Source organism: Culex pipiens, chromosome 3, assembly GCF_016801865.2.
Source record: "Culex pipiens pallens isolate TS chromosome 3, TS_CPP_V2, whole genome shotgun sequence".
Taxonomy (NCBI): Eukaryota; Metazoa; Arthropoda; class Insecta; order Diptera; family Culicidae; genus Culex; species Culex pipiens.
In genome coordinates this window covers 53,986,818-54,012,375 of record NC_068939.1, presented here as the reverse complement: position 1 = coordinate 54,012,375, position 25,558 = coordinate 53,986,818, and the positions used below count along the sequence as shown (strand labels likewise).

The 25,558-nt window shown below is 35.9% G+C and overlaps 1 protein-coding gene across 1 annotated transcript in view; it reads left to right on the top strand.

The window, feature by feature from the left end:
* Positions 1-25,558, top strand: part of LOC120427423 (pikachurin) — a 99,228-nt gene that overhangs the window by 19,640 nt on the left and 54,030 nt on the right. The window contains exons 4-7 of the mRNA XM_039592283.2: positions 2,608-2,803; positions 6,335-6,471; positions 11,440-11,517; positions 18,441-18,580. Of these exons, the coding sequence (XP_039448217.2) occupies positions 2,608-2,803; positions 6,335-6,471; positions 11,440-11,517; positions 18,441-18,580 (551 nt within the window). The remainder of the gene's footprint in view (positions 1-2,607; positions 2,804-6,334; positions 6,472-11,439; positions 11,518-18,440; positions 18,581-25,558) is intronic.

Genomic DNA, 25,558 nt, shown 5'->3' with positions numbered 1-25,558 from the left:
CCAAGCCTAATTAATTATGCAAAAGCCTATTTGCAACTAATTAAGCTCTATCATCAAACCTTTCGGTAATGTTCAATGCAGTCTATCTGTTAGAGGAAAGCTACCTTTTTTCGATCTAAGATTACGTTTGTTGAGAATGTTGTTCAAATTATGTTTACCTGAGAGTCAAAATTAACATTTAACGTAAAGGCAAAATTTTCCAAATCAATTTAAAATGCAAAATCAGACATTCAATTTCGCATTTACAACTTTCAACCGACTTTCAAAGTTGGAAAGCTTAACAATTGACAGCAAAGTGGTAAAACTGTCCTCTCCGGGATCTGGTTGCCAGGACATCAAAGTGCATCAACATCGGTCCTCATTGTAAACGCTATTCTAATCAAATTCTACTGTCAGTACTGGGACAGCATTCTCATTCACGATTCACGAAAGCTGCCACACAAAGCCATTGGGCTGCGGCCTAATTAGACGGGCATTGGCATTGGCTCGACCTGATTGACTTTGTTTCGAAGCTGCGATGCGTGCAAGGACGGTAATTGAGCCGTGAAAGTGTCCAAATACGGATACATGGAATAATCCTGGGAAATGAGCTTTTGTCTGGGATTTGAGGCCCGTTTTCGCTAGTTGTGTCACTACTGTGCATTAATAGCTTCAGATAACATGGTTACACAGAGAAAACGTATGATGAAATTTGAACATTTTGTTCGCAGTTCCCAATTACAAGAACGCATGTTCACGATTTTAGGAACTGATTGTTTCTCCGTGTACTCTGCCGAGAAACCTTTTAAGGTTTGATTGTAGAATTAATAAAAGAAAATCACTGATCAACGACAACTGGGTCTCTTTGAAAAGTTTGCATGTGCTCAAATTAGGACGTTCATCACGCTTATTACGACTCGTCTGGATCCCACCATAGACAGATCACGGGCATCCAATCTACGCACTCATCACCATCAACAACAATCATCCCGTTTGCCCCAGTGTGCCTAAAAATCTTCAAAGCCAACCAACGAACGATGCCCGTTCCCGGGACCCAATCCGGAATTTTCCCTACAGGCCACTTTACAGCCAGCCATCCCAACCCCGTTTCAAAACCAACTATAGACAGACGCCCCCGGCCATTTTGGCAGGGAATGGCAGAGGGTGGCTCCCCGGGATCCAGCCCGAACCATTTCGGATTATTTATGACGTATTACTACTATTTACTTTATGATGATGACGATGGCGATAGTTATGGCAAACTGCCTGGGATGTCTGTCTGAGTCTGCCTAGTTTGGCTTGAGGCAACTCCACACCACACAACACCGCACACGTCGAAAGTCATTTCGGCGAGTGCCTCCTGTATGACGTTGTCGACTGACTGGTAGGACTGCACTCTGACAGATTCGACTGGATGAGTGCCAACTTTATGTTTCAGCAGGGATGCGTGTTACATGCTAGAGACCAGTACAGCAATGGTAGACTAACCTTTGGTGTGCAATTAGTAGATTAGTGAATAATTTGCTTTAAATCAAGGTTTAAAAGGAAACGCGCAACTCACGCAGCGGTTGTCATGTTCTCAGATATTCGTGAAACTATATCCTTTGTTGAATTTTTGGTCCTTTATCAAGCATCCAAAGTCTTTTTGCTTTCATCACTGAGGTAAGGCTATAATCCTGCTCTAAAAATGAACTTTTCACAGAAAGCTCGTAGACCCCAATGGATTTACAATATCCTTTTTTGATTGTTTGATTTTTCTTGTTACATTCCAAGGACATTACATTTTCTACCCATTTGAAGAACTGACAATAACATTCACGAGTTATGGCACAATCCAAAGGTCGTCAGTTCGAACCCTGTGGTGGATGGGAGCTAGGAGTAAAAAGAAGTTTGGATTATCTCGTCGTTTCAAGCCTTCAGCCATTTAGTTTAGAGTAAGAATCTTGCAATAGAAACCGCCAAGATCAAGTTGTTTTGCTCATGATTTTGAAAAATTTGAACCAAGGGTTATCTCGATGACATCCTCCCCGCGTTATCGAACTGAAACTTGCGGCGGCGGCGGCGGCATCGACATCCATGTCCATCAGGTGTGACGGCGTTGGAAGCCGAGATAGTGCGTTCGAAGCGGTTTTATCTGGCCACAGGGAACGATCGCACAGTTGCCGGTGTGTGCGGCGGAACAATGGGATTTTAATTATGTTTGCTCAGTGGATTACACGAATAGTTCAATTAACAGGCAACGGCCTAGGGGAGTGGGCCCACCGGTTGACACTGTAGACATTTTCGGCGGGAGGTGTCGTCACTGCGCAGGGTTGACGATAATGGCTCGGTGATGGGATGTCCTGAATATCTTATGGACTCCGTTGTCAGCTCTTGTGTTTGCGTACCTGGGTCACACTATAGTGACATTGTTGAAGTTGATGAGATTTTACCCCAAAATGAGAATCGATTTAAAAACTATGAAAATGAGTCGCTCTGCTGATGATCTTCTATGAAGTCATTCAAAAACAGTGTACGACCCCAAAATGACAATATTGTTTGAAATAATTGGATTTTTACAAACATTAAATAAGCAACAATTTATAACGAGACAATGTCGTAATCAACTTTTTCCTTTCCAATGTCTAGGGCCTGTTCTCTCGAATCACGTTCCGTGAGCCGGTGTACCTGGGCGGATTCGGAAACATCACTGGACTGGACAAGAAGCTGCCCGTCGGCAATGGCTTCACCGGGTGCATCCGCAAGTTTGTGGCCAACGATCATGACTACAACTTCCAGCCGGCAGCCGTCACGCCCGGGGACGTGACGCGAGGGTTTGACATCCGTGAGTATCGATTGAAACAATAGAAGAGGAGTTAGGGGAGGGTTTTTCTAGAGCTGTCACAGGTCGTTTGAATTTGGATGAAACGTTTGCCGTTTGTTTTTATCAACACGAGATGAATTCCTGCCAGTTAAAAGTACTCTTGGAAAGATGTGGGGTGGAATGTATATTGATATTCTACATAAAAAAATATATTGAAAAATTAATTTAATTTAAGAACTGTACAGAATTCCATTCTCTATGTTTGATTTGATTGATTTTTAAGCAGCATTTTGAAATCTGCGATTCAATTAGCACTTGGATTCATACAAAAACCAAGTTTTCCGCGTGCTTGGAATTTTAAGCGATGAAAAGAGCCAAAGATGTTATTTAAATGAATGTTGCCTCAAAGAAATGGTTTTGGAGTAGTTCTCTAGAACTTTTCTAATTTTATCCTAATTTCTAGCTCTATTTTTTTTTATTTCAATGTTTTTTTCACCAATCCCTATAAAATAAAGTAATTTCAGATTATGAGTTTTTCATGCAAGTCTATTTACATTTTTGTGAGCTGGTAATACAAAATTGGCATGTAAATTGGTGTTTTTCGTCATTAAGTTTTTTTTTATAAAAAAAAATGATCATTTTTTCATAAATTTCATCTTTAAATGCCTATAACACAAAACCATGCACTTCATCAAACAGTTTGCAAAGTCACAATTCATTTGTTTTGCATTTTAAAATTATTGGGTAATCCTCCGCCAACTCACATAGCATTTGCCCCGACCCTTTTTCGATTATAAACATCACGAGTTATCGCGATTTTACGACAAAAAGTTTTGAAAAGGTTGGTTGTTGTCAATTATGGCCGTTCATCGTCACCCACGGCACGGGCGACAAAACAAAGAGAAACGCAAAAAGTAACTTATTCAAAACTTTTTTTCATTAAATCGCGATAACCCGTGGCGGTTATCAGCAAACCCCTTGTGTTTACATATCAAAATTTTTGTAATTGTCTGCTTTACAACTTTGTAGAACATTTTTAAAACTCTACAAAATATCCCTGCAAAGTTAGAAAAAATACGAAATTTTAAAATGAAAAAAATTGTTCTAAATGAAAAAATGACCCATCCGGATTCGCAAAGTACATTAAATTTCCATGTGCCAAAATTTTATACAGTCGAGAAACGGAAAATGGGAGAATTTTTAAAACATGTTTAGTGTTTTTTTTTTTGTTTTTTGAGTACGCCAATAAATCGAGCGTCTAATTTTACATAAAAGTCCCTTTGACGCCAAATTCTATCTCATCACCATTTCAGGCTGCAAATTATCGAAAAACATCTCTTTTTTCGCATGTTCAAAAATGAAAGGGGTCGTACCGCCCCTCCGTCCCAAGATACCAAAAAATAGACCTCGGATTCGTGATCAGGGACAAAAGTTACCCTTTTGGACAAAGTTTCACGCAAATCGAAGAGGGTCGGGACAACTTTTCCCGATTTCGTGTGAGTTGGTAGAGAATAACGCTATTATTTTAAAATTTTGGGTCAAAACCCCTTTATATTTTTCTTAAAATCAACGGAACAAGATTTAGCATCTTTCTAAGCTCAAACGTAAAAAAACCTATTAATTAGTCCTCCAAATATGTCAAACAATTTCGGAACATAAAAAAGTAATATATTTTGGAAGTTTAACTTTCAGGCCTAACTGCAAATATTTTCAAAGATAACGTCACTCCGACCCCACCACCCTTCAAAATTTAGTGGAAAAGGCAGGGGCCTAAACATTTCTTGTATGAAAATAAAGTGTAATCAACTGATATAAATTTGAAAAGCATTTTCCTACGTTTATTAAAATACTTAGCATAAAATAAAACAGAAACATCATCAGCATGTACTTTAAATAGTCAATTTTAAGAGAATGTAATCAAACTATGTTTTTTCATCAGAATTTTAAAATTAAGATAACTTGTGCTTCGAATTGCAGACACTGATTTGGAATTCAAACGCTCGTTTTTGATTATAAATCGCACAATTTTGGACTAAATTTTGCGGTAATAGCATTCTTTAAATCTCAAACAAGCTGTAAACATCTAAACAATAGATATTTTGTGTAACGATTTGCTAGGCTTTAAGAAAGTCAGAACAATAATTTACTGCTTCTTTGTTGCTCAGGACGCCTTTGAAATGTTTCAGGTTTTTGGTAAACTTATATTTTCATTTAATTTCTTTTTTTGCCGTTTACAGTCTTTAAATAAATTTGAAATGAAAATGTTAAAATTAATCAAATAACAAAGATTTGACTGGTATTATCCAAATAATTGATATAACAAGAAGAAATTACCGGGTTTTGAAGCTTCCGGAGTTCATTTAGAAACATTTGGAATTGTTGTGAAATTCATATGTACGCACTTAGATTTTTTTTTCTCCGAATTCTGTAGTTAAAAAATCTCTAATGTTCAAATCGGTTAATCATCGATCAAAATGAATGAAATTCTACCGAATTTCGGTTGTGTGTTAAACAATAATGAATTTTGTTTCCGAATTTCAGAAAGTTTATACCCAATGCGGTAATTTGAAGATTCGGTAAATTTTACCGAATTCGGTTTAAAATATAAAAGTGTATAGCATCGCAAAAAGTTTATTTTTCGCGGATCAATCCAAAATTCTAAACAGTCCTTATTATAATCTGGAACTTTGCATCAGATGAATCAGAAAATCAGTTCGCAAGATAAATTTTTGATTCATATGGAAATACTAATTTTGTAACAGAAAACATTTATGAAAAAACCAGTTATCCAACATTGCTTTTTTAACATAAAAACATGTAGACTGGGCAATATAATAAAAATAAAAAAATGCAATGAAAAGTCGATTTACGAAAATTTAGAGAATTACTCAAATCGGTTAAATTGCAGGTAAGATTATGAGATTAAAGCGAAACTTAGTATTAAAATGGATTCGACAACTTATAAGAATATAAGAATCATGTTTAACCAGGAGTCCCTTTCATCTGCTTAATTAATGTGTTCTATGATCAAAGAAATGTTTCATTTTCTGATGCATGCAAAATGTAGGTTAATGCACATGATAATATCGTTTTGCACATAAAAACCGAAATTAATCCCACCCTCCACTGACTACAAACGAAGAGCTCATCTCCAGTGACAGCCAGTAGCCAGCGTTATCGCGGTGACAAAAGTGAAAAAATTAAAAGCAAAAAAAAAACAATTTAATGGAACCGTGAGCGCGCTCGCGAGTCCAGTTACAGTTTAATTAAACGATAATTAATTTTTAAGCTTTTTCACTCCCGTCTGCCACACTTTTCGAAATCTTTCGTCGCCATATTTTATAAAATGTTCTCTTTTTTCTCCCTTCTTTCATTCCCATTCCATTCTCGCGATGGCCGCCGCTGACATGTGGGGTTGGCTCGGACATCCTGGCAACACTGCCCCCTGTTGCGCCCGCCCGTGTTTATCCGCCGGACGTCATTCGCGTGCGGGACCGTAATTGGGAAATTGCGCTCTTCCTTTCCACCCGACAACAACAACAACAACAACAGAGGAATGTGTCACCGATCGGTGCAGCCGGTATCCGTGTCAGCACGGTGGCAAGTGCCTACCCTCGGATGATGGCGCCATCTGTCTCTGTCCGCTGGGATTCGGCGGTGATTTATGCGAGATGAGGCTGGATCTGCAGGTAGGTTGAAACTGGTTTTTATGGTGTTTTTCAATAACGAATATCAAAATTCAAAACAATTTAAGCTATTCATATTTAGTATTTTAAGTTCATGCTAAATAGAACCACCCTAGGCAAAACTGGACTCAATCCGAGATTCAATCATGTTCTTGGGAACCACACTCGGGCACATTTTTCACCAACAGCTGTTACATTTGTAATCAACGCGTGACAACATGCAGTATGTTGGGTGTTGGATAAACTGTCGAGAGTGCGGAAAAATAATTAATTTTTCAATCTTGTCGAGGATCGTCGGCGGTTTTCCAATTTTACTTCAATTTTATCTCAATTATATATGTACGATGCATTTGCTTAAGGGTGTTGAAATGTTCTGTGTTTCATAAATTTTGGTTTAGTGGAAAGATGCACAGTGATCAGTATATCAACGTTATGTGTAAATCTAATGTTCCTATTCATGATAAATTTTAAAAAATGTTATGATGACTTTTGAAGTGTACTTGTAAGAGAAAAGGGGCCAATTTTGCATAAATTTAATACAAGATTAGTTCAAGATTAGGGTGATACTGAACACTCAGAGCCAACCTACACAAATCGAAGTCGAAATAATTTTTGTAAGTAGAAAATCAGGGAAAAGGTGATTTTCTTTTAGGGCTCAAATATTTTTACAGTTCCGTCGTGGAACTACCTGATTTTCCTGTCATTCTCGAGTGACGTGACTAGAGCGTCCGATTTTCCGGGGCTACAAAATTCCCAAATTAAAAAAAAATTCCCGGGAATACCCCGGAAATTTTAAATTGATCGAAAATTGATCTGATCCTGGTTCTGATAAGATTTTGCAACAAAATTGAATAGAATAGCAAAACCAATGGTTAAAATAAGTGTAAGGATCAATAAATGAATGTTGATCTTTAAACTTTAATTTCTCGAACAATTTTAAACAAATTAAATAACTGCATCAAGCACAACCCTCTTTGAGACATTTAATGATATCATGTATAAAATCCATTCAAAAAGTGATTTTTGCTGGAATTACAAAAAAAAAATGTTAGCATTGTAAGCGCTGTTAAAAAATGATTATTTCAGCACTCGTCATATTTATTCAACGAAGTTTACCGATGTACGACTCGTGCTAAAAAAATCTTTTTTTTTGCAACAGTTTTTGCAAAACTACTATTTCATTTTCAAAATCTTTTAAAACGGCTCAGGTTGCTAGATTCATTAACCCTCTACAACTAAACCCCACCTTTAGGCGGGCTTCGATTTAAAAAAATGCCGAAAATCCATGTTTCAACCAATTTTCAATCTTAAAAAAGTATTTTAAAGAAGGGCTCTTAATTTTTTTTTTCAATTTCTCAACGCATTTTTTTTCAATTTAAATGATAATGGTTCCATTTTATAGCAGAAAATATGTGAAAAACAAGCCAACATTTGAAAAAGTAACTGTAAAACATGAAAATAAGATAAGAAAAATGTTATTATAGGAACTGGTAGAATAGGCCAAATACTTCCGAAAATTAACATAAACTAAACAAAATAAATGCAAATTAAAATACTAAAAATAAAACACAAAAAACTTAAAACAAGAGAAGTAAATTTATCATAGAACAAAAGTTGCTCAAAATGACCTCCTGAAAAAAAAATAAAAAAAAAATGGGGAGATGAGGATTAAGGTGCTTTCGACACAGATGTTAGATTTAGGTCAGGGGTGCTCAAAGTTTTTGGAGGCCGGGCCAAATTTAAAGCTCAAATGAGCTTGCGGGCCAAATTTACAAAAAAGGTTGTTAAAAAAAATAAATTACGTTATTTTAATGTAAAAGATTACATTTCTGTTATTTAAAAAAAAGTGTATTCAAAATAATAGAAACCACAAAATAACTGGTTTCTATCGGTATTGTTGATTTTGTTGTTTCTGGTATTTGAAAAAAAAAGTTTTTAGCTGAATGTACTTGTGTTTTCAAAAAAAAAAATAAGTTTTTTTATATTTCGAAAATGGTGTTGACATTATATGTTGAACAATTCATCTATAAGGTAAGTGTGGCTAATGAAAAATCGTTGAGATCCAGAATTTCAACATTTCAATGAAAAAAAAATTTTAGAAAATGATTTAAGCTTCCGTATAGTTAACCTGCAATCTTTTTTTTCAAAAAAAAAAGCGAAACAACATTATTTTTATTTCATCGAAAATCTAATAAAATTCAAATTATTTTTAATAAACCCAAACATGCTCAAATGATTTTAGATGCAAAGGAATGCATATTTAATTAAATTCAGCTAAATGCACTTAAATTTCATTTTTTAAGTTTTTTGAAAATATATTTTTGCTCCTGGCTTTCGAGTCAATTTTTTAATAATGGTGGAGGGGTGGGTTGATCGACGATAGCTTTGTAAAATATTTGCTGCACCCTTGATTCTCAGATTTCCACATTTTGTCTGCCTGAATCAGTTGATAGTCAATCAGACTCGTTATCTAACTGTAATGAGTTCGAATTCCTTAGGAAGTACAATGTTAGTTTGAGGGTCAGTTCATAAAAGGGTCAATATGACTTGCAAATTAATAAAGAAAACTTTTATTTTTGCAACCATTACAGAATTCTACCTAAGACAAACTTGAACGTTTTTTTGATATTTCTAAAAATGTTTTATAAAAGTTTTGACGATATTTACTAGTTTCACTCACATTGAAACGTGTGAAATTGTTTTAATTACAAAATATTTGGAACCAAATTATTTCCTAAATAATATAATTATAATCCTAAAGTGAGGATCAAAATATTGATAAATCATAAGATATTTTTTTATTAACAAAAAAATAAAAAAAGATTAGCATAAAAAAGCTAAAAATAAACCTTAATTTTGAAAAAGTATAAAATCACTTTACAAGTGGTCAACGGACCATTTTACATGATCATACAAAATGGGTCCGCGGGCCACAAAATATCACCTCGCGGGCCACGTTTGGCCCGCGGGCCACGTTTGGCCCGCGGGCCATACTTTGAGCACCCCTGATTTAGGTCAAAATTTTTGATGCAACTCAAAAGTGAACCACCCGGGTTTTTAAATACACCAATGTTTTTGGGGTCAAAATATGGTTCTTTTGAAATTTTCAGCAAAATGCGTGCAACAAAAATCCTCATTTTTGGATTAAATTCTGGAGCCTTTTTTTAAAAAAATGGTCCAATAAACCAAATTTTCAGTTTTTGATTTTGGGTGTTTTTTAATATTCCTGACTCAAGGCGATTCCAAAAAAAAAACCCAAAAGCAAAAACTGGAAATTTGGTTTATTGGAATTATAAAAAAAAACTCCAGAATTATTGATTTGAATTTTCAAAAAACATCAAATGGTTTTGATTTCGTTTAACAAAATCAACAAATTTGCTCCTGAATCTCCAGGGCCATATTTTAATCCAATAACAAGCCAACTTTATGTTCTCCTGCAAGAAATTTACTCAAATTTTGGCGAGCAGCCTAATCGACCACAAAATGTTCAGATTGAGCCCGGGAACATTTTGCAAAATGGATCACGCTATTGTGCCAAGGCCAAACGTTGGATTAATGTTTGAAAATGTCTTTGTACAAAGTGCATGATAGTTTATTTTTATAATAAATTATTTTAATGATGTGAGTGCATAATTGGCAAAGGGAGCGCGTGGTCGTAAAAAATATTCCGAGTGAAAAGTGATTTCTTTTATGATTTTCAAAGCCCTTCCTATATTATCGTTGATCGGAAGGCACGGCGTCGGGTGAATTATGTTTAAACTTTCGAATTAGGTTTTATTTTTTGCGGTGAAAAAGCCATTTCTATATAATGATCGAAAGACGCACTGACAATTTGGATCGTTGAGTGAATAGTGGAGCAAAATAACTGTGTGTGAGTGATTTTGTGTGTTAACCAGAAAGACCTTCCCATAGCATCGTTGGTCGGAAGGCTCGCCGACGGGTCTGTTATGAAAGTCCTCTCCATAGCGTCGTAGCTCAGGAGGCATCGAAAAAGCAATACCTTATCCTACTAACCCAAAAAAAAATTAATCACGTGATGCTTGAAGGAGATGCTGTGGATTCAACGGTCTCAAGCGGTATCAACAAGTATATAGCGAAAAACTATGTGCTTGATGAGTCTGCAGCTTCAACTATCGGACTAACATTCCTCCCTTTCGTTGAACTGCAGGCTTCTTGGGAGGTTGGGCGCCGGTATTGACTAATAAAGTAGAGATCTTCAGAGGTTAAACAGTGAACGGAAGGTTGGCTCCCACTGATCATTTTTGATTCATTGTTTAACTTCAGCTGATCTGTCAATAACGGAGTAGCAGCTCATTGGCAGTCAACCATGCTCATGCTCATGCTCATAATAAATTATTTTAATGATGTTCAAACTCTTGCAACAAAATAGTTGAAATCATTCTAATGTAAAAACATTCAAATAAATATTTGACTCTATTTATTTAAAAGTTTAAAAACTGTTTGGATTCGAGATTATTTAAAGGTTGCCATTTTATTTCAAATATATATCTTATTTTCAGAAGAAGAAAAACTCAAAAAAAGTAATTCCAAATATTTTTTTATAGTTATGGGGTTTTAGAAAACTTTGGGAGCTACCATTTTTTTAAAGCTTAAACTTTGATGTTCAATTGGAGCAAAATATGAGTTTCCTCGTTGCAAGATTGGTCATCCAATGATGAAGAAAGAAATATTGCGTGTTTTTTCTCCTAACCAAAAGGGTTGCACAATTCTCAACCGGTCATTACCGATGGAAATGAGAAACTCCTAACGGGAATGGTCCCAGCTTACCGGTCTTTCAGAGGCAAATTTTCTGTGTGTTTTAACGAGACCGGCCCTCAAAATGAAGCTCCTTTTCAGCCTTTCTTCAACGACCAATTAACAGACGGTTTAATTGCGTTTTTTTTTCGCTGACTGTGCTAACTGTGTTTGCCTGCTTTTAATATTTTTTTCTCTCTCTATTCATTCCTGCAGGTGCCTTCCTTTAATGGGTCCTCCTACCTGCGGTACGCCCCCCTCGGTGATAGCTGCATCATTTGGTTCGAGCTCAAGGTAAGTGAGAAGTTTTTTTACTAATTTTTTTTGTTTGGTTTTTGTGAAAGAAATTTTTCTACAAGTGGCTGCGCTGCGTGGTGCGAAATGTAGCTAGTTAATGGGCAATTTTGGAAGTTTTTTTTTAATGGCGGTGCTGTTGTCTAATGGTAGGTTCACTTTTAAGGAATATTCAAGATGTTAGAAAACTTTGTAAATTAGGTGATAATTAATAAATGATGGAATTATTGATGATATTATCACATGACCCACGTTCAAGCAATCAATGGAACAAAACTCCACTGTATATTTTTCGTTGTTTCACAAAAGAGATCAACTGTAGCGATTTGAACAGGTTTTTCACCTCACATTAGTTACTAACTTCCCGCTCAAAGCTCCATAATTCCATCAAACAATTTCCCAATCTCTAACCGACCACGTAACACGTGCTCACGATTCCGATCGGATTACGCAGAAATCACTACTAAATCCAGCCATCACAGCCGTGTATTTGTGTGAAAAACAACAAAACGCCACACCTGGCTGGCGGACACATCAAAAATCCAACTCGCTGAAACTGGAAATGATAATTAGCCAACGCCGATGTTGTTTAATGCATGATTTATAATTGCATAAATTAATTTTCCGCACATTAATATTCCGGGGTCCATCCTTGGTGTGGGCGGTGGGGCGTTCAAACCACTATCACACGCACGCACAAAATCATCACGGTCCAATTATAGGCCACCTTCCTTCCCCATATTGCATGAATGTTTGCGTGTGTGTCTATCTATTACTGTTCCGTGGTGTCGAGGAGGTGCAAAAGGGAGCGAGATGTGATTGTGGACTCCACGTGTCCTGGCGGTTTGGTAACCACGTTTGGTTCCTGACTCCCACGTGGTGCGTGTGTGTGTATGTGTGTGTGCGGGTGGGACGTGTTCTAATTACCGCCCAATAATTGTGATCCACGTTGAACAATATTGTACACGAACGCACACGTACACACACACAGACTCACACAAGCGCACATGAACTCATCGTCAGATTATTTCCAGTATTTGTCAATTAGATTATGTGTGCGTGTGATTGCGTTCGCTGATTGTAGAAATTGGCTACAGGTACCGATGAATTTAATTATATAATTGAAATTGGCAAACTGCATTAGCCGGAACTTTGCTTGGCTGAGTATTCAGCTGGTGGGTTGTATCGAGAAATTCTTGGAATTATTTTGAATGTCACGGTCATTTCGACTGTAAATAAAGCTTTTTTTGTACTTGATTGCATAGAAACTATAGTTTTTGTAGCTAATCAACCAGTGCATTAAGAATTGACCAGTATAATTTTCGTATACGCGCTCCCCAAGCATGAGTGGATAACAAGAGAAATGCGTAATAATCAGTGCTTACGAAATTACGACTTTGTTTGTGATAGATGACAGAACACTCCAATCGTCATCACCACGACAACCTGATTTTGACATTCTTCTTTCGATCTTTTCACACACAAACGAATGACTTCTCATTAGAAATATTTTCACTCAGAGAACGGTCGTTTGACATTCTACCGAGATTCTGATCAACTCTCCAATGATAGCATTCAAACGACTTTTGTCACCACGCAGCAAACACAAGTAAGAGAGAGTAAAACAACTCATTTTTCGTTCGTTTCGTTTTTGTGTTGACGTTCGTCGGCTGCCACCAAGCAATGAGATCATGATAGGCGTTACGTGTCAGCGATCAAATTTCGTTTTCGGAAATGATCGCTGACAGAAAGTTTTATCAAATATCGAGCAGTCCCGTTCAGTGACAGATCCCTTTTTCAAGCATTGCACAGTGGTCCAGATCGCAAAATTAAGTGGAAAATGGATTTTTCGAAAAATGATTAAGTTTTGGAGCTTTGGTGTCTTCAGAAGAGTTGTTGCAAATAGAAAGGGGCAACTTTTGGTTTGGTTGAAAATTAGGGTGGTTCACCATTAGGGTGATTTTGGAAATCTAACTTTACAGGAATATTTTTGGGAATTTTTTTGTCTTCTAGAAAGTTGTTGGGCTTGCCATTTCAAGCAACTTTGTCGAAGACACCAAAATTTTATCTCGTAATCTACGCCTTCTATGACCAAATTTATAGAAAGCATCTGAGCAAACCTTCAAAAATCAGTTTTTTGAACGTGGCAATTCAGGGTTAAGTTTTAGAGAAAAGCGATGTTCTGAGCACTTTTAGAGCTCTAAAAAACGAACATTTTTATTTGTTGACATGCCAATTTGGACTTAAGGGTCAAAAGTTACAGCCATTTTAAGGTAAAAAAGATGCAAATTTAAAACATAAATATCTCAAAATGGCGCAAGCCAAATTTTAAGCACTGAGTTGCATTTGAAAGAGGAGATCTAGCACTACAAACGCTGAAAAAATCTCAGAGGTGTTTTTCTTTAAACTCGAGATATCTTCATTTGAAAAAGTCTAATTTTCAAGGGAAAATCATATGGGACCACCCTAACGAAATTCGAAAAATGTCCAAATATATGTTTTTCCATGTAATTTTGCCCGCTGAATCCGAATCTGCCCTCAGAATTGAGCCAAAGTATCGAAAAATCGAGTTTTGGTCATTTTTAGGGTTTCCATGTAAAATTATCATTTATGACCAAAATATGACCAAAACTCGATTTTTCGATACTTTGGCTCAATTCTGAGGGCAGATTCGGATTCAGCGGGCAAAATTACATGGAAAAACATATATTTGGACATTTTTCGAATTTCGTTAGGGTGGTCCCATATGATTTTCCCTTGAAAATTAGACTTTTTCAAATGAAGATATCTCGAGTTTAAAGAAAAACACCTCTGAGATTTTTTCAGCGTTTGTAGTGCTAGATCTCCTCTTTCAAATGCAACCTAGTGCTTAAAATTTGGCTTGCGCCATTTTGAGATATTTAAGTTTTAAATTTGCATCTTTTTTACCTTAAAATGGCTGTAACTTTTGACCCTTAAGTCCAAATTGGCATGTCAACAAATAAAAATGTTCGTTTTTTAGAGCTCTAAAAGTGCTCAGAACATCGCTTTTCTCTAAAACTTAACCCTGAATTGCCACGTTCAAAAAACTGATTTTTGAAGGTTTGCTCAGATGCTTTCTATAAATTTGGTCATAGAAGGCGTAGATTACGAGATAAAATTTTGGTGTCTTCGACAAAGTTGCTTGAAATGGCAAGCCCAACAACTTTCTAGAAGACAAAAAAATTCCCAAAAATATTCCTGTAAAGTCAGATTTCCAAAATCACCCTAATGGTGAACCACCCTAATTTTCAACCAAACCAAAAGTTGCCCCTTCCTATTTGCAACAACTCTTCTGAAGACACCAAAGCTCCAAAACTTAACCATTTTTCGAAAAATCCATTTTCCACTTAATTTTGCGATCTGGACCACTGTGCATTGGTAATAATGCCTTTCTCTGGTATCAATGCCGAATTTTGGTATTACTGAACCCTTTAAAATTTGGTTTATGAATTATACAAGAGCAAAATTTGGTATCATACCAATTTAAGGTATTGTTATGATATTACAAAATTGCAGAATTTATCAATGATTGGACACAAATTTTGGATTTTTTGGTATCACAGTGTTTTATCAAATTCCTTTGAAACAGGGGAAAATTTTGACCGATTTTGACCGATTTTTAATGCGCAAGTCAATCGATAGTATTATTGAATGTTTGGTGACTTAAATCCAGTATCATCTCAATAACAAATAAAATAACAATTACAGTAAAACATTCAATATTACATCCTTTTGAAATGTTAGTTTTCGCTTCGCTTCGCTAGGAGACGGTGATTTTAGCGGATTGCAGACTGGATTTTCGCCATGGGATGTGATGATTGTCTAAGCCCAAGTTGCCTAGGAATCGATAATTGGGAATAGAACCAATTCCACCTGAACCAGAATCTCACCACCATGGCAGCCGTCCATTGCCGGTCGCTCCCATCTCCACCGCGCACCAGGGGAAAGGATAGGGGATTTGGAAGAAGAGAAGTGTTGATGCTCCACTTTTTTCAGAGTATGAGGGGAAAATCTCCACGGTATCCTCAAGTAAGTTTCGCTTGAAGTAGGAAGGTTTTTGGGAAGGTGAATGGTCTGAGGAGCCACCCTAGGCGAGTGGTAACGACCGTTTTACATTGTTGTTCGAATTCTTCGTGTGTTCTCATTTTTAAAGGGAAAGTTTTCAATTCTTCTCATCTCTTATTGGGTGAATTCTATAAGTCGCCCAGGCTATTTTTAGCGAGGAATTTTTGATTCAATTTCAATTGCGCTTGCAATCTTGCATGCAATCTTGTTTTAGTTCCGATATTCAACTTGCATTCAATTTGATTCTTTGTCCGATTCATGGATTCAACTATATCAGTCTAAGTCCTCCTCAAGCTACCAATGCTCCACGGTAAAGTGGAAAGCATTTTGCTAGCCAATTTTAAGGACAGGGGATCGAACCCCGCCGTGAGCATGAAGTTTTTTTCATTAATTCCGAACTCAATGAGTCCAGAACATTCTCGTTGGGAGCAGATGGGTATCGAACCCAGGACTATTCGCTCATAAAGCGAACACCGTAACCATTCAGCCACGACCGCTTCCCTTATACCCTTTTGAAATTTTACTCTTGATTAAAAAAAATCAAAATATTGTTTTCGAAAAGAAAATTTCATGAATGTTACATATTTTAACATTAAAAATCGGATTATATGTTTCCGAGATATCGACATTACAAAATGAGGAGTTGTGACCTGATAAAAAAACAATTTTCTTGCTTCTTTTATCCGCTGTATCTTAGCAACTTGTGGTCCAATCTTCATTGTTTCGTAGACGAAATTGTAGGAAATTTTCTGAACAGTTCGAAAAACTGTATTTTTGAAAAGGATAATTATGAACACTTTTTTAAAAAGTAAAAAAACCGGAATTTATCGAACCAAATTCAACGTTTGATGGCTATATTATGAAAACGTTAGACTTTTAATCAAAAAAAAAAAAAGAAAATAGTACTTTTCGATTGCAAATTTGGTCTTACATTAATAATTAGGTTTATTTTTTTAAAATACTACTACTTTTTTAATTTTATCAGATCTACAGATTAGAAAATTCAACAAAATGCAGAAAGTTTGTTTTTGCAATTCCGTCGTGAAACTACTTACTTTTCCTGTCATTCTTGAACGACGAAATAGCCTACTTTTCTGTACCAAAAATAACAGAATCGAATAGCAACACTTTTCAAAATAAATGCTGAAAAGTTCTACTAAAAGTTGAAATTTTCAGCACATGTTTCAAAAAGTAACACTTTTCAACATTTTTTTGATTCAAACGATTTATTGACAAAAAACATAAAAACTTGACATAAATTTTCACTCAATGGGTGTTTTTCGGAATTGCAAAAAATGTTGTATGGAACTCGTTGCAAAACTTGATTTTTTCAGCACTCTTCGTATTTATCCAACTCGGTGAACCTCGTTGGATAAATGTACGACTCGTGCTGAAAAAATCCTCTTTTTGCAACTTGTTGCATAAACTACTATTATGCCACAAAATTTCAAAAAGCATTTAAAAAAACAGTAATAATAATCAGCACTTCTTTGAAAGAAAACGCAAAATAAAGCTGATTTATTTTTAAATTTCTGTAAAATTTGTTTAAATTAATCAATGATCTTAAACAACGATGAAAAAACTGCATTTAAATATTTTGAATATAAATTATATTTTGTAATTCATCCCTTTCACACCTTATGTCAATGTTCATTGGAGTAAGCTGGATGCACTCAATGTTTACATTTGTTGGTAAGACCTTATGAAAAATCTAGAATTTAACCGACGGGAATTTTTCAAAATTTCCCTAGATTAATCCAATACTCCTTTTATTCCAATATATAATTGATGTCATGGGGTTTTATTTTGTATGTAATACAACTGCTCACTTTTAAGACACTTTTCTGGTAATAATTTTGCTAAAAGAATACATTTTTACTTTTATTATGAGCAGTTTTTAGAGAACCGTGAAATTGCCGAGAAATTTCAATGTTTTGTAATTGACATGCGGCGTTATTTTATTTTTTTTACCGTGAAAAATCACTAGCCCTAGTTATGGTGCAACAATCCATTATATACATTTACCTATTTTCATTTTAACTTATCAAGTGATAGAACTTTAACAACATTAGGATACGCCCCCCTCAAATATTGGGTCAAAAAATCAGGATGCTAAAAATATTATTTCACAACAATTCAGATTAAGTTTGAAAATAGCAGTGTAATTATCTGAAACTATTCAAAATACATTTTTCTACAATGATATTTACTGACAGCTTGATTGAACCAGAGAAACATATTTTGAATATTTGTTTATTCAATGGACCTTTCTGATGAGCCAACAATTTTGAAGATCTTTCTACCCTTTTTTATGCACCATAATGATTTAAGTAACATGTTTTTAATTTAATCCTATTGCTTTATAAATTTGCCTCATCAACACTGAGTTATACTATCTCTTCAATTGATCGAATTGACTACAGTAGTTGATGCAACAAAGAGTATAATAACAATAAAGCACATCAAACAACTGATTTATGCACAATTATCCATGATAACAATATCTAATAGAAATGTGCATAATCCTTTGGAGAGCTGATTTGATTAGCTCAACTTGCATAACAATCATCCTCCACCATTGATTCAGCAGGACCACGCAGAACCACACACGTACCGGCAATTAATTATTCATTTATTATTCCCATTCCCGATCGAAAGTCAAACATTCTAACGCTATTCTCTCGTTCCATGTTCTCTCTCTCTCCCTCCTGAAAATGCCAAATCGATTGCGGTGGCCCACTTACCGTCCGCCCGCGTGGCCCCACACCACGCACGATGACCGCCAAAATTAACCACCTCCGGATTTCGAAATCGATACTCGATCGGCGGTGCTGCAGATTATCATCAAACCACTGCTCGAGGACGGACTGCTGCTGTACAGTGGCCACCACGATTACGGGGACTACATCTCGCTGTGTCTGAACATGGGCTACGTCGAGTTCACCTTCGACCTGGGCAGCGGACCGGCCACGGTGAGGTACGTATTCGCGGCAGGGGGTTTCCCTGGAAAATGTTGGTGCGGGATTAGAGATGTCTGGATTTGGATTAGGGGAGTGCGGAATGTGGGAGGATAAAACAAAATGTTACAATACTTCGAACAACTTTAAAACTCTTAGATTTTTCATATTAAAAATTTGAGATGATTTCATGTGAACTGTAAACTGAATTGAAATAATTTAAACTACACTGTATTTTGAAAATTATGGAGCGAAAAAGTTAAAAAAAAAACAACACACCACTGCATCCCCTACCAAAACAGCTGACGTTGATGTGATAATTTAGCAACTTAAACCCCCTCCAAAACCGGAAGCCGAATGCCACCACATGGCAGCTAGTCAGCTGCATGTCGGTCCGAGTTCGTGTCCCAGAGGCAACATGGATTGGCTTTCGTCCGGGCCCCAAAACTCGGACCCGGCCGATGAATGTTGAATTATCGAAATTAGGCTTCCCTTGCGCGCTCGTACACCCTAATGGTGTCCAAATAGACATGCCCCACCGAAAGAGAGCGCTTCGTAAGGTCAGGTCTGATTGGGCAGTGGCTTGTGGGTGGCGTAATTAAAGCTAAGGGGTGGAGGGGGAATGACCCAACCTCCTCTTGATGGCTCAGTTGACCGATTCGGTGTGGGGATTGTGATTAGCAGCTTGGGTGGGTAAAAGTGGGATTTGTGACATTTAATTAGGGGTTGGATCGGTTTGCTTATTGATACTGGACCGGCAGTGAAAGGCGACATTTTTGGGGATGATGCGGAAGATGAAAGAAGCTTTTTCGAGTTGGTGAAATGGTGGTCGACAACGAGGATGAATGCGGTTTAGATTCTCAAAGCTCTCTTGAGTACTTCCATAAAAATAATATATTTTTTTGATACACTCTAGTCTATACATCTATATCTCCTCTTCCAAAAGCCCTGTTTGAACAGATTATACAAACTCAGGATTTTGTGTCATGAAATCAGAAATCGCAAATAATTTTATCTAATCATCATTCAAAACTATTTGTATTTTTCATGTATTTCCATAAAAAATAATACAAACGATACAAATGTCAGCTTAAATCTGAAGATCGTTGGATAAAATAATAATGCCATATTGCTCCCTCGTCTGAGCCATATTCTTTTCATTACTCTTTATCGCACCAATCTTATCTTCTGACAAACTTTCAAAGTGTAAAGCTCGCCCCACAATGCTGCTGATATGCTTCCATTATGACGTGGAGCCTCCCTCCAGAGCCGATGCGATCGCACCCAGCTGAGATGTAATCTAATTGCAAACTATAAATTAAATTTTTAATGCAAGTTAAAAAGTTTAATTAAATTTTTGCTTCCCATCTCTCACATCCGACCGGACGAAAAGAACCCCCTTCTTGTGTGCGATGCATATATGTGTGTTGGTTTGCTTTATGAAATAATTTTCTCGCCCCGGTTTTTCCCTCCACGTATGGCCAACACATCAGCCGAACCAGCAGTATCCCAAACAATCCCCGATCGTCATCGTCGACTCGTGCAGCGACGACGCGGGGATTAACGTCACCGTTTCCATTATCTTCAACTTTTTGCCCCAGTTATTGGCGTAATCTTTTGCCATCTTGGGTGTGTTTGTTGTTATATCCTTGAAAGTGATTCATGCTTCAAGTTATCTCAAGAAAAGAAAATATATTTTTATAAACATATTCTAAGATCTTAATCAATTTCATGGAATCATCAATTAGGGCAAAAAATAAATGTGTGTTCTATTCTTTTTATAAATTGTGTTATTTGAATAAGAATCAGCTGGAGTTAGAAAATCATTTCCAAAAATTTTGTTGATGTGCTATACACCTTGAAGATGAACCACTCCTATTTTTCTCCACATTCACTGACAGCCGGAGATATGCGATAGTGTTGTCAAATTTATAATCGCGCTTATTTCATCCAACTGATGGTGAAAAGTTTGCTGAATCCATTTACCCTCTTCGCCTAGCTTTTCTTGGTTACTGCACGAGATCTGACTTTTTTTTTTGTAGAAACAGGAAACAGTCGCTGTCGCGGCAAGGTTGACGATGGAAAAGAAATTCGTCTTTACTTTCCTGTTTGCGACATCTCGTCGGTGGATGGAATAGTTTCTCGCAGAAGAATGAAATAGGTTCTGAAAGTGAATGATTATTGATAATGCTTGAATTTTGTAGAAATAAAAAAAAGAATCATTGAAACTTAAGGTATCTACACCCAAAGTTAAAGAACGAGGGGATAGTCCTCACGAAAAGAAACAATCCATGTTTAATGTATAAGAAAAGTGCGTGGCAAGGAATTCACTTAAAGACAGAAAAAAGGCTTTCTCTCATAAATAAACTGATAATTTATAAACAATGCCATGCTTTATGCTGTGCTCTGGACAAGCTGTTGTTTAACCAGGAAGAAAAAACTTCAGGATTCAGAACAAAATTCTGAAAATGATTCTGAAACTTCCTCTCTGGTCTAGCACCTCTGAACTTCATCAATAGCGAAAGCAACAATATTTTATTAATAAATTCAAATTGCTGGTATTAAAGATTGAGGTGAAATGTCACCAATTGTTATTGGACACTCAATGATATTTTTGCGATTCCGTCGTGAAACCACTTACTTTTTCTGCCATTCTTGAACGACGAAACAGCATACTTTGTTGTACCAAAAATAATAGAATCGTTGTTGTTATGAATAGTTAAACTTTTCAACTTTTTTTATTTAAACGATTCATCGACTCAATGCATGGACATTTGTCTTATAATTCACAGGGTGTTTTTCGAAATTGCCAAAAAAAAAAAACGTTGCATGGAACTCGATGCAAAACTTGATTTTTTCATCACTCGTCGTATTTATCCAACTCGGTGAACCGCGTTTGATAATGTACGACTCGTGCTGCAAAAATCCTCTTTTTGCAACTTGTTGCATAATGATGTACATGGAAAAGAAAATCTAAATATAAATAAATAAACAATAAAAATTGCATATACAATTTTAAGTTATATAAATATGACTAAAACTTTTTGAGGCCCTTCTATATTACCAAAAATGCCATTTTGTGTCATTGGGCCCCCATTTTCTGATGCCAATATCTCAGCAGCTAATGGTCCATTTTTTAAACCAGAGAAATTAAAAAATGTAAAATTTTATGATCCTTTCTTAACAAATATTCTGAAAATTTTGGAATCAAAGCTAACATTTTAAATTGACTTTATATTGAATTTTTTCCCTCAACACTATTTAAAAAATCTGGAACTGGAACTGGAATTTTTAGGTTAAAATTAAACTTTAAGTAGCTATTTCTTACAAACAGTGAAAATTATCAGAAAATCTGTAAAATACTTTTTGCAATTCCGTCACCTGAAACAACTCACTTTTCTAGTCATTCTCCAGCGACGAAGCGGCCTACTTTTCCTTTCCAAGAATAACAGAATGGAAAATTCATACCTTTCATTACCAGTGATGAACGTTTCTACTTTTCAGCACTGGAAAAAAAACGAAACTATTGGCACTACGCCCCCCGGGGCATGGCCTTCCTCTAACGTGGGATTTCTGCTCCAGCGCCTCTGACGAGACAGGAGAAACCGGGACCGACGTTTTACTTCACCATCTGATAGAAGCAAAATTTTCAGCACTGGAATGGATGCTAAAAAGTGGAAGTGTTACTTTTCAATACTAATGCTGAAAAATTAGTATCGAAAAAAAATATTTTTGCAATTCCGTCGTAAAACTACTTACTTTTCCTGTCATTCTTGAACGACGAAATAGCCTACTTTTCTGTACCAAAAATAACAGAATCGAATAGCAACACTTTTCAAAATAAATGCTGTAAAGTTCTACTTTTCAGCGCTCAAATGGGTGCTGAAAAGTTGAACTTTTCAGCACTTGTTTCGAAAAGTAACACTTTTCAACATTTTTTTTGATTTAAACGATTTATTGACAAAATACATGAAAATTTTACATAAAATTTCACTCAGTGATAAATGTACGACTCGTGCTGGAAAAATCCTCTTTTTGCAACTTGTTGCATAAACTACTATTTTCAATATTTTTTGAGTTGATCACCGTGTTTGACAAAAAAAATCCATTCAAAACGCGTTTTTCGAAATTGCATAAATTGTGTCAATTCGAGCCTAAGATTTCATTAGGGCACACAACCAAAACGTAAACATTCTGGATTATTCCACTATTTCATTCATTAGTACATGTATGGAGAATGCACTCCAAGAATCAAAAGGACGCATAACAATGTTCACTCCAACCCGAAACAAAAATGTTCAAATGTGCCCTTTTCTTTTTCGTTAGTTGGTTGCTTCCGCGGCTGCTGTTCTTTACACTTTTGAATAATTTTTAGGTTTTACACACTTTGTCTACTACATACATTCTATCACAAAAAATCACAAATTATCAAAATTGCCACTGAATTCCTCATCACTTCCAACTAAATGAATGGGCCCATAAACATCATTAAAAACCGCAAACAGGTGACAGCGCTTTAGTGCCCTTTCAGCTCTGTTCGAAAATGGCCCATTAGGCCATTGCAAATATTTTTCTAAGTAAATGTTGGTCCCCAACCCTCCCCCTTTTCATAATCGGCTCAAAAAAACATGAGGCAAAAAAAAATTTTTTTTTCAAAAAACTTAATTTTTTTAAAGGAAATAGAAGTCTAACTAGCTAAAAAAAATTAGAAATGCATTTTCTTGCGTTTAAAATCATATTTAGCATGTCTGGAATCGAATAATTTATTTTTTATTTTTTTTGTGGAATTTCAATGTATAGCGCAAAAAGTATTTTCTAGCAGGATGATTGCAAAACAACTGGGCAGGTGTAAAATGCACTTGAGAATACTTTTTTCATTCAAATCTTGAGACCATGGCTTGTAATTCCATTTTTTTATATTTATTTTTTTAGTTTTATTGCGAAAATCAACATAAACTTAGAGGCAACAAAGCAGATTCAATGATATTGTTTTATCGTATGATCACAAACACGATTTCCTCGAATCGCGGTTTTTGATTTTATGGTTTTTAATTTTGATGCATTCGTTTCCTGAAACATATCAAAAATTTCTAAAATATAAAGATTAGATTTTTGGAATTTTTTTTTTGTTAAATAAAGTTAATCAAAATTTTGGCTTAATTTTTGAAGAATATTTCTAATTAATATACAAAACATTGCTGAAGATACCAAATCGATCAGAAAATTCCTTCAAAATTTACAGATTTCTGAATATTTACGTATTTTTTTTTTTTTTTTTTGCATAAACAGCTGCCAAAATTGCATGGAGACTTTTTGGGTGAACCAATGTCACAACATGGCTTCTTTGTTCATATTAAAGGCCTCCGAAGTTTTATGCCAATTTAAAAAAATAAATAAATTCCATACCTGGTTTTGGTGGAAAATTGCTCCTATGCAACATTAGGGTGTAATATCAAAATCGATTTTCCAGCACAGCATTATTTTAGTTCCTTTTGGGGTCCTAAACAACTCCCCAAAGTTTGGGAACGATTGGTTTCGTCCTCACTTTGCGCAAAGCGATTCAATTTTCCATACAAATTTGTATGGGAAAAATCATTTTTTTGAATTTTGATATTTAAAAAATCCAAGTTTCACGCTATACTAAAACCGGATTCATATTCGGATGCTCTGGAATGTGCTCTACAACTTTTCCGAAGAGAGTATGGTGCTAACTTGCTCCTGAAAGAAGATACAGCGTCCTCAAAACTCGTCTAAAACGTGATTTTCGATCAAAAAACACGTTTTAGACGAGTTTTGAACACGCTGTATCTTTTTATAGGAGCAAGTTAGCACCATACTCTCTTCGGGAAAGTTGTAGAGCACATTCCAGAGAATCTAAATATGAATTCGGTTTTGATATAGCGTGAAACGTGGATTTTTTAAATATCATAATTCAAAAAAAATATTTTTCCCATACAAATTTGTATGGAAAATTGAATCGCTTTGCGCAAAGTGGGGACTTAACCAATCGTTACCAAACTTTGGGGAGTTGTTAAGGACCCTATAAGGAACCAAAAAGTTGCTGTGCTGGCTAAATTTGGACAATTTTATTTTTTTCCATACAACCATATTACACCCTAATGCAACATATATTGAGTTGACATCAAAATGTGAACCGAGACAAATTTTTTTTACTGATTTATCCACAACTGTACAATATCAGGAAAAATACAACTTAATCCTAACAAAAACCACACAAAGTGTTTTTCCACTTTTCACAATATTCCCTAGTGGTTTCAAAACTTCCTCCCGAGCACCAGCATCGCGGTACATTTCACAAAAGTTTCATTTGCATTTTTAAATGAGTGCTCCTCTCGTATCTGAGTTCCAGAACGTGGCCCCGGTGAGGAAAAGTAGACGAATGAAAATTAGGGAAAAACGATTTGACGGGGGGCTCACGATGATGATGGTGATGGAGTCGCTCAGTAAATTGTTGGTAATGTGGAAAATTTGGGGGGTAGGGGGACGGAATCACGGGTGTGAGTCGCCGGAAGACGAAACCATCACGAAAATTAAATAAATTTTCGTTACGTTACACTTGTGGAGCAAAATGTTAGTAGAGGGATGAAAAAAAGAAAAGTGGAGCGAATTTTCAGCAAGGAATAAAGATTGTGTTTTCCGGAATTTTCTTTTAGTGCGATGAATTAGGGGAGGTAGAAAGACTGGCATGATTTCCAATGAGTTTTGCAATTTATCCAGATAATATTGTGTTTTGGTTTTTTATTTTATTGATATGCATATTATAATCATATCAAAATAAAAAAAACACATTGAGGAAAAATCTTTTTTTTTAATACCCTTTTAATTTTTAGATAACCCCTATTTTGGTGCTTCCACAGAATTTTGGAACTGAAACCTGTAGATTTCCCGCAGCAGTTCCGCGTCCACGAGAAACTCATTAAACTCAAAGCAAACATTGATGATATCGTTTTTATTTGGCAAAGTTTGCAGCTTATTTC